The sequence below is a fragment of the Citrus clementina genome, unplaced genomic scaffold (genome assembly GCF_000493195.1).
Source record: "Citrus clementina cultivar Clemenules unplaced genomic scaffold, Citrus_clementina_v1.0 scaffold_2, whole genome shotgun sequence".
NCBI lineage: Eukaryota > Viridiplantae > Streptophyta > Magnoliopsida > Sapindales > Rutaceae > Citrus > Citrus x clementina.
In genome coordinates, this window is record NW_006262688.1 from 21656622 (window position 1) to 21667357 (window position 10736).

The 10736-nt window shown below is 32.9% G+C and overlaps 1 protein-coding gene across 1 annotated transcript; it reads right to left on the reverse strand.

Annotated features, from left to right (window-relative positions):
- Nucleotides 1-8005: 8005 nt before the first annotated feature.
- Nucleotides 8006-9363, reverse strand: LOC18050445. Its single transcript, XM_006447447.2, has 2 exons — nt 8705-9363; nt 8006-8620 (listed from the first exon to the last, which is right to left on the reverse strand). The coding sequence occupies exons 1-2, from the start codon at nt 9116-9118 to the stop codon at nt 8096-8098; spliced, it is 939 nt and encodes a 312-aa protein (XP_006447510.1). The 5' UTR covers nt 9119-9363; the 3' UTR covers nt 8006-8095.
- Nucleotides 9364-10736: the final 1373 nt, after the last annotated feature.

Here is a 10736-nt window from a genome sequence, read left to right on the forward strand (position 1 = left end):
CAAAAGTCTTTCTTCCTCTACCTTTCAGGCGTCTAAATATGCCATTAGCTTTGTCCTTGTTTGACAAGATAATAAAATACAAAGGCCTATATATTACACCAGTAAAGGATTGGCTGATGCAGAAACAAGGTATTTAAGTTTTGATAAGATTGTTTTAACCCTAATTATTTTAGTAAGAACGCCAAGGCCTTACCTTCATGCCCATACCGTAATTGTTCTCACTCATTAGCCAATTCGACATGTTTTAGCTAAACCTAACATTTTAAGAAGGCTAATGAAGTGGGCTATTGAGCTTGGATAATTCGACATCTTTTATCATCTTAGGACATTATTGAAAGGGCAAGTAGTTGCAAACTTCATTGTTAAATTTATTGAATGAGAGATAGTATCACTTTGACCCTAAAGAGAAACATCGTGATAAATGTGCTCTTTATACTGATGGATCCTCTATTAAATGAGGATTTAGTGGAGGGTTTATGGTAATCACCCTAGAGAATATTGAGATTGGATGTGCTTTGAGGTATGACCTAATGCTACCAACAATAAAGTAGAATATAAAGCGCTTTGAACCAGACTTAGGTTAAGCATTAGATGCAAAGATTTGCTTGTCTTCAGTGACTCTCAATAGGTGGTTAATCAATGACTTACAATTATGTAACTTGGGATTTCAACATGATCTTATATCTTAATTGAGTTAATGAGTTGTTAAAGGACTTTAACTATAAGGTGAAATAAAGTTTTGAGAAGAAAAAGACACGAGTTGATCATTTGGCTCAACTGGCATTCTTACTTAGAAAGACTTATTAAGATTAATTCCAGCAGTCATCATCATTGAGCCAAGCATAATCAAATTCAAAGAAAAAAAAGTGGTAATCATTTACCATTGAAATTCTTATATGGACCCAATCATGAGCTACAAAGTATGTGATCGAGGATAATCAGCTTTACAAATGTAAATATGCACTTCCTCTTCTAAAGTCTTTGACATCCGAAGATAGAGATAATGTCCTATATGAAATCCATGAAGAGAAATGTGGAAACCATTCTGAAGGTCAAGCAATCATTTATGAGATTATGAGGCAAGGATACTTTTGCCAACTATGTAACGATATCCCTTAGAGGTAGCAAAAAAGTAATAAATGCTAGAAGTTCACCATTATACCCAAGCAACATTTGAAGAAGCTAACTCCTCTTCTCACTCTTTGGCCATTCACCCAATGGGGAATTGATCTACTTGTCCCGTACTTATGTTGCTCTAATAAAAAAATGATAAGGTTTTTAAGTCTTGTCTTGATGGCTAGGTTCGCGATGAACAAGAATCTTATCCGAATTAGAAAATGCAGACAAATTCCAAAAACCTTTAGCCTTAAAACATCTCTATGGGTGAAAGAGACTTTTAAATTCAGCCATGGTAGGATCCCTGAATCCTATATGACACTAAAAACACCATACTCCAATGATACTACACTAGCGTCTAAGAGCAAGCTGAGCTGGGTCAAGTCACAATGCATGTAGTATCCTCCAAAAAATGGAAGTTGTATTCTAAAATTTAACATACATCTAGTAATCCAGGCAAAGTCCTTAAAAGGATTGGTAATGCTCCTCCTAAGTGAAGTACGACGAAGTTCGATTGACCTAGGAACGCTATACCTGATCATCATAATCTCAAAGGACATTTTACATAATCCACATTTAATCGTCTTTATCAGCCAAGGATAGGTATTTTCAACTTCAAGCTTATCCTCATCATCATCCTCATAATTTTCTAAGTTAATAACCTATCTTCTTCTTATTATTTCATTTGCATATGGACTATTATCCTCATCTATCTCCTCTTTTAACTCATAACTACACATATCACTCACAATAGCATAAATAGTTGTTAAAGGGATACATCTATCAGTATATTCTTATCCTTGGTCATTTCAATACTAGGTCTTCTTGAACTAAGACAAACCTATGAAGTTAAAATGACCTATGATTACTCTCCTAAGTATTAAAAAAAGTAAATAATAAATAATAAAGAAATAATAATAAATAAGAACTCACTAAAAATTGTTGAAATTTCACCGAAAAGTCACTGGAAGTTCCCTAAAAGGATGTCAAAAAATTATCACCAGCCATTATGAATGCCAATGTCAAGCACCTCGAATCACCACCCTCACTCTTTTGAAACTTGAGAGCTTTTCTTTTTAAAACTTATGCTCTTTCTCTTGAAAATTCTTGAATGAGAAAGAATAATGAAAAATGAGATATTATATAAGAGAAGAAGAGGATCTTAGCCAATTAAAGAAGATCTACAATTAAGCCAAGTAAGAATAGAAATGAATCATCCAAGGATTGAAATAAATCATCCTAGGATAAAAAATTTTAGAGGAAACCACCTCCTAAGATAGCTTAAATTTCCAAAATTCAATCATTCAAGGATGGGAAAAATCATCCTATGATGAAAATCCTTAGAGAAAAATCCTTTGAATGATAGAATTTAGGATAAAATCATTAAAAAAAAAACACTCTTACGACAGAATTTAAGGATGAAAATTCTTGGAAAAAAATTCTACTAAGAATGGTATTTAAGGGAAAAAAATTCTTGGAGAAAAATCCTCTTATGATGGACTTTAAGGGTAAAATTTTTGGAGTAAAACTCTGTCTAAAGATAGAATTAAAGAGGGAAAAAAATATTTTGAGAAAAAATCCTCATAAGGATGGAATTCAAGGAAAAAATCCAATAGAGAAAAATTCTCCTAAGGATGGAATTCAAGGATAAAATCCTTAGAGAAAAATTCTCCTTTAATGGAATTTAAGAATAAAAATCCTTACAGAACAACCTCCTAAAGATGGAATTTAAGGATAAAAATCCTTAGAAAAAAGTCCTTGAAGAAAAATCCTCTTAAGGATGAAATTCAAGGAAAAAAGTTTTTGGAGGAAAATCCTCTTGAGGATGGAATTTAAGAAAAAAAAATGTATGGAGAAAAATCCTCATAAGATGAATTTAAGGATAAAAATCATTGGAGAAAAATCTTCCAAACAATGGAATTTAAGGAAAAAAAATCCTTGGAAAAATATCCTCCGAAGGATGGAATTCAAGGAAATAATCCTTAACGAAAGAACCTCCTAACGATGGAATTTAAGGATAAAATTCTCTTAGAATGGAATTTATGGATAAAATTTCTTGGAGAAAAATTCTCCCAAGAATGAAATTCAAGGAAAAAATCCATGGAGAAATTTCCTCTTAAGATGGAATTTAAGAATAAAAAATGCATGGAGAAAAATCCTCCTACGGATGGAATTCAAGATAAAATTCTCATACAATTGAATTTAAGAATAAAAATCCTTGGAGAAAATCCTGCTAATGATGGAATTCAAAGAAAAAATACATGGAGAAAAATCATCTTAGGATGGAATTTAAGGATAAAAATCCTTGGAGAAAAATCCTAATAAGAATGGAATTTAAGGAAAAAATCTTGGGGAAAAATCCTCATAAGGATGAAATTTAATGATAAAATCCTCTTAGGATGGATTTTAAGGATAAAAATCCTCCTACGGATGAAATTCAAGGAAAAAAAGGCCATAGAGAAAAATTCTCTTATGACAAAATTTGAAGATAAAAATATTTGGAGAAAAATCGTCCTAAGGATGGGATGATTCAAAGAAAAAAATGCTTAGAGAATAAATCCTCCTAATGTGGGATTAAAGGAAAAAAAATCCTTGGAGAAAAATACTCCTAAGGATGGAATTCAAAGATAGAATCCTCCTATGATGGAACTTAAGGATACAAAATTTTGGAGAAAAAATCTACCAAGGATGCAATTCAAAAAACAAATCCATGGAGAAAAATCCTCTTATGATGGAATTAAGGGTAAAAAATCTTAGAGAAAAATCCTCCTAAAAGGAAGGAATTCAAGGAAAAAAATCTTTGGAGAAAAATCCTCTAAGGATGGAATTTAAGGTAGAAATTCTTAGAGAAATATCCTCCTAAGGATGGAATTCAAAAATAAAATCCTATTAAGGATGGAATTCAAGAAAAAAAAATCCTTGTAAAAGAATCCCCTAAAGATTGAATTCAAAGACAAAATCTTTTGGATGGAATTTAAAAATAAAAATTCTTGGAGAAAGATTCACATAGGATGGAATTCAAGGAGAAAATCCTCAGGGAAAACTTCTCCTAAGGATGGAATTTAAGGACAAAAATATCCTTGGAAAAGAGTCATCTTAAGGGTAGAATTCAAGGATGAAAATTCCTAAAAAAAATCCTCCTAGAATGGAACTTAAGGATCAAAGTTCTTGAAGAAAAATCCTTCTAATGATGGAATTCTAGGATAAAATCTTTAGAGAAAAATCCTCCTATGATATAATTTAAGGATAAAAGTTCTCCTAGGATAGAATTAAAGGATAAAAATCCTTAGAGAAAAAACCTCGTTGGATAAAATCTAATGACAAAAGTTCTAAATAAAATCCAGCATCGGAATCATACTCATATATGCCTCTTAGATTTAGAAATCCTAGAATAAATTACCAAAAAAAAGTCTAAATTCTTTACTTTAAATAATTTTAGACTTGGGGGCAACTGTTATACCAAAAATAGAATAAGTCCAGCTAGGGTCCAAATAAATATGGTTCTTATAAAACTCATGAAGAGATGGACTAATTACCTTGGATAAACCTCCCAAGTGGCAAGGCCCCAATGGCCCAAAACGTTTCAAGGTTCTTATGATCTTACCCCAAGACAAACTACCTAGGACAAGCCTCCTAAATTCCTAGTAAAAGGCACCTAAAATAAACCTCCAATGTTCTAAGGTTGCAAGACTCCTAAAATCCCATCTAGGGCCCAAATAAATATAGTTCTTATAAAGCCTATGAAAAGATTGACAAACCATCTAAGATAAACCTTCTAGGTGACAACTCTGAAGGTCTAAAAGGTTCCAAGGTTTCTAGGATTCTATCTTAAGACAAACGATAAACCTCCTAGGTTTTTAAGATAAACCTCCTAGATTCTAAGGTTTCAAGGTTTCAAGACTTCTAGGATCCCATGATCTTAGGACATACCAGGTTCTAAGGTTTTTAGAATCCTATCTTAGGACAAACTACTTGAGATTAATCTCTTAGGTTCTAAGGTTCCTACGATCCTAGCTAGAGCCTAAATAAATATGGTCTCTATAAAACCGATGAAGAAATGGACAAACCACCTACTGATAGAGGTACTTTTGGTATTTACAGGCTGTATTTACAAAATATATTCATTTTAAATTTTGTTTTATAGGGCAGGTTAATCAGTGAGTGGTTTAACATAAAGCAAGATGGATGGGGAAATATCATTACCCTAGATTGTAAGGCTCCAAGGTCCAAAACGTTTCAAAGTTCCTAGGATGCTATCCTAAGATAAAGCACCTAGGATAACCCTCCTAAATTTCTAAGAAAAATCACCTAAGATAAACCTCTTAGGTTTCAAGGTTCCAAGAATCCTAAGATTCCAACTAAAGCCTAAATAAATATGATCTCTATAAAGCTCATGAAGAAATGGACAAACCATTTAGGATAAACCTCCTAGGTGATGGATCCTCAAGGCCCAAAAGATTCTAAGGTTCCTAGGACTCTATCTTAAAATAAACCACCTAGGATAAATCTCCTAAGTTCTTCGGACAAACTTCCTAGGTTCCTAGGTTTCAAGACTAATAGGATCCTAGGATTTTTAGATAAGTGCCCAAAGGTTCTAAGATTTCTAGGATCTTATCTCAGGATAAACCACGTGGGATAGACATCCCAGATTTCAAGGTTCTTATGACTTCAAGATCTTAGGAAAAACAATCTAAATTAAAACACTTCTTCTTTTGATCTATAAACAAGCTTACATACCCATGTGTCAATCAGTATGGAAACAAGAAGACAAGTGTCGCCAGATGTCACAAGAACAATGAAACTTGTCATCAAAGTAATTGGGACTCAAGTCAAATTAATTTTGTCTATAAATTAATATGCCCTCTATTCTCACCGAAAGGTAAGAAAAAATCTCTTCAATATGAGAAATGCTAATTTTGTCTCTCTAGATTTTCTTTCTCTAAATTCATATTTTCAAAATTTGGTGACTGACTTAACTGTTGGAGGATTTACTCTGGCAAAACTAGCCCTTTGATCGTTTTCTTGTGTCTATAAAGCATCGTCAGACAAAGACATTTGCATCCCCTATAGAAGTGAACTTTTAGGAGAAAACATGAAAGCACATTAAAATTAGCTCAAAGAAGAAATTCATCATCGTCGAATCCAACAAAAAATAAGCCTAGTCCTATGGGACTGTCCTTGGTGGGAATTACTACTTAGTAAGTTGGGATAAAATTTACATCAACAAACTCTATTACCAAGGTCCACAATAATCATAATCCCTCTATTCTCTGTAAATATCAAATCATTTCTGTACATTTTGTCATCTGAAACTGCCAAAGTATAGCATCGTCCGAAAAAAAATTGGCGCAAAATTAAACGTATGATTACCCCCATAATTACGGGCAATGGTCTTCGTCTCAAATCACATAGGGTGTACGAGCATATTCACAGCAATATAGGTGCCGGAATAAATCTGGCAATTCATTGCAAATCCAATGATGATGACCTTATAATTACTTTTGACATCATTTATCAAAAGTAAGAGATAATGCGTAGCCAAAAAAACTCATCGTTCTGATTTTTTATTTGTTGGTGTAATGGAAATAAAGATTTTAGGATTTTTTTATTTTTTTATTTTTTTGTGTATGTATAACACTTAATTGTGTGTACAAGAAGGGACACAGCTTATGCAGTGCCAGATTTTGTTGCCATACTTTTTACTTTTCTATATATGACATGTTATAAAATCAGAGAGAGCATTTTTCATATTTGGAACATATTTTATAGTCGATTTATTATATAGTGTGTGTGTGTGTGTGTGTGTATCAAAATGAGTGATTATTATGTTTGCTTCTTTACGGTGAGCAGGACAAAGTGTTCCAACAATCTCAAAGAGTTTGGATTTTAAAGTTTCTCTCTCAAATAACCTGCTAGGTAATAGTTGGTTGTTTATATGTCTAATTAATATGATAATTATGTAGCATCACTCAGTTATTGAAACGTCAAGTGACACCCCATTTAGGATACGGAATTTGTATCCCAAATAACAATACTTAAAATGTTCAATTTTAATTTATCTTTGTTGAACTGTGACATTTATTGACGCATTACTCAAGAGAAACACATTTCGTTGTGACAATCGTAGTGGAATAAGCTTATTACCTAGAAAACTGCAATAGACTGGAGTTGTGCTGAAAAAATGTGGTGAAAATTAAATGTGTAGAGACTTTGATAAGGTAGTTGGTGTTGTCCAAGATCATCATCTCCTGATATGGCGCCATTGCACATGCTTAGGAGGTAGAAGCATCATAAATGATAGCTTAAGTAACAAATACCAAGCCAAAAACCCCATGATGATTTTAATATTTTTGTTTGGTATAGCAAATTGAAGCTTTTATGTGTCGATCTTAGTTCCCATGCACCTGCAGGGCATAACTATTTCACATTAAATTGTGTGTACAGCGCTGAAAAAATGAAAAAATCGAAGTTATCGAAAAAAATTTCTTTATACGGGACTTTATGGAAGATTTTGGGATCAATGATGGAATGCTAACTACTGATTTTGTTTCCAGTTATTCGGCTGCTTTGTTATTAAAGAAATGTTGCTACTGACTTGTTCTCTTGGTACTGCTTTTGGGGTTGCAAATGATCCATTGGTACCGCTTTTGATTGAAATCATGTCGTAGTGTAAATTTAGAGAGACGTGTAGTTCTGAAACAAGATCTTACTTAGATACATACATGCTCTTCTTTTTCTTGTAGTGTGATTCCTTAAACAAGCTCATTTGCGCAATTATGGAATCCAAGCATGAGTAGCAAATGTGTAATTTATTTGTCATTCTCATTCTCCTTTAGTTGCAAGTATAAACATTAAAAATCAGAATCAAAAGTTTGATTGTGCATATGCATATGCCCTATCAAACACTGAAATAGAACTTGGGGGAAAAAAATTGACCAGTGAAGAAGGATTATTAGCCATCTAGGATTCTTACCAATATCTACATTGAAACCAAGTCCGTAACCAGTTGATCTCTGATTTCTTCAAGTATGGCATCTCCAATCTTAAAAGCTATGTCCCTCATCTGTTGCTTAAAATCAGACCATTCTTGGAAAGAATCCTGAAAATCAAAATCCAAGAGTCTTGTTATGTTTAATTCATCCCCCGATTGTTTTTCCCATGCTTTCAGTTTCTCACTCATGAGCTTTCCAAGCAACTCAGGTCCCATAAATTCTCTACAACTTTGCTGCCTTCTGTCGTTTCCATTCTCATCATTGGTCTTTAACACTTCTCTTACACAATCAAATAACAGCTGCTTTGTTTGCTGCAAAATCTTTTTGGATTTGACGACTTTTGAGTTGAGTTTTGAGCAGAATAGCTCTTCTAAATTCCATAAAGAAGCTGATAGTAGGGAATCCTCTGTAATATTCTTAGCCTGAGTGATGGTACTCCTTGATTGATTCTCTTCTTGTAGTACTGAAACAGGGCTAATTTGTTCACTCTCTTCTTGTAGTACTGAAGCAGCCTGTTATAATTTGAACAATTAAGCTTTAACCTAAAGCATCAACAGAGCAATAAGAAATAACAGAATATAGTATAATTTTTGTACCTCATTTTCTGCTGACCGGCAATTATGTCCTCGGAACGAAATATCATCTTTTTGCAGTTTAACCTCGCTCTCTGAGCATGAATTAACCTCTGTTGTTGTGCTACTAGCGGATGAAAATTGATTTGCTTCTGCGACTTCTTGGCCATCGTTACTATTCTTAACCTTGGGGCTATCTTTGATGGGAACAAGCTTGTTGTACGCAGCTTTTAATAGCTTGGAATAGATTGTAACACCCTTTATGCTATTATTTAAACTAGTTGATCTCTTCAAAAACTTGCTGGAATTCAAATTCTTCTCCTGCTTCTTGATGCAGCCTCTTTCTGAAAGGTAAATCTCTAGGATGAAAGGTTCTTGTTGCTCTTCAAGGAATTGCCCCAGTTTCTTTATTGTTTTTGGTGCGGGGGTGCTGGCCATTTGAGCTCGATTTCAACGGCTGAAAAATGAAAAAGAAAAAAAAAGATTATGTTGTAGCTTGGGAGTTGAAAGAAAATTGAAGATTGTGGGGGTGGTGATGTTGCAAGAGTGATAGCTAATAAATGTAACAGACAGAGCATATCTGTCAGTTTTGTGATTCAACGAACAACAGGAAGATTAGATATTTAAGGCTTGAAAAAGAAGGCAGAGAGAAGGTCCAAGTCCAAATGTAAACTATCCCTGGGTTTCATTTGCATAGCATTTAACTACTGGGTATCATTTGCATATGTATAGCTTCTGAAAAATGTATCCTGTACCCAGTATTTCAATTGTTTATGGCATTTCTTTGTCTTTATTTGGTAAACTCTACGCCTCTCATTCAATTCAATTCAATTCAATCCTCTCTCCCTTTCACAGCAACATCAATCTGCATGGTCCCAAAAGAATTTGTCTTTTGTGCGTGTTACCCATAACAAGCCAACATTGATTGCTGATCGATCGGTAAAGAGGAGAGGGCAAATTAAATGTTAATTATTTCATTGGTTCTTCATATTACATTTGGTATTATAACTTTTTCGTGTAAGTCTGCAGCTATCAAATTAATTCGCTTCTCTAATTTAAGGGCATATTTAATGTTTGTTCGATAGGCCGCCCTAATTTCAAGTTCTTAATTACTTTTACATTTACATGTGTTTCTTTGATGATTCCAAGATAAATTAGGCGATAAAAGAATAAAATATAAGGATAAAAAAATAAGATAGTTTAGTAATGTTATAGTTTTTAAAATAATTGTTGTTAACTGTGTGGTAGAGATAATCAATTACGAAGAAAATCAATTAAATATTTGGTAAAATTTATTTTTAAAAGTATTGTGAGTTTTAAAAGCAGTCTTATATATTTAGTAAATATTACTGTTAAACTGTTTTTAAAATGTAAATGATTGGACTAGATATAATACATTTGTAAACATGTATATAAAATATTGTTTATTGTGTACATATAATAATTGATAACTAAAATAAATATTTTATATTATTAATTTTTTATTTTGTTATCTTAATATAATTGGTAATTACAATAATCTCTTTAAGTATAAAAGTGATTTTCAAAATAAGATTTTGAAAAGTTATTCATTCTTTACTTTTCAAAGTCTATTGTAGAATAAGATGATTTTGTCAAAAGTGATTTTTTTTTAAATTTATCAGACACCAAAATCAGTTTTTATCTTTTAAAAATTATTTTAGCCTCCTAAAAGCAATCCCAAATGAAACTTTAACGGATGTGGCTAACAACGACTGAATTATAGTAAATTGTTCATGAGCTAGCCTAACTTCTCACTATCAGATTCAGTGCAAAAACATTTTTTACTGAAAGGAGAAAATGGAGAGTAAAAAAATTTACGTTGTAACTTTAATAAATGCTAATGTGGCCATGTGGGAAGGTAGCTTTAGTAACTTTACGAGCATAATTTGGCGTCGGTGGGCAAACTGATTACGGACGAAGTCGGTGTCTGGTGGGATTGGAAGAGCGACAAAATGTGAAAATGAAGTTTCAAAGATGTTCAAAACCAGTTGCAAGATCATTTATATACCAGGCATACTGTGGGATTGGAGGAGAA

Coding starts and splice junctions, on each gene's coding strand:
- LOC18050445 (XM_006447447.2), bottom strand. CDS start 9,118: ATGGCCAGCACCCCCGCACCAAAAACAATAAAGAAACTGGGGCAATTC. Junction 8,621..8,704: donor GCCGGTCAGCAGAAAATGAG/GTACAAAAATTA, acceptor AAATTATAACAG/GCTGCTTCAGTACTACAAGA.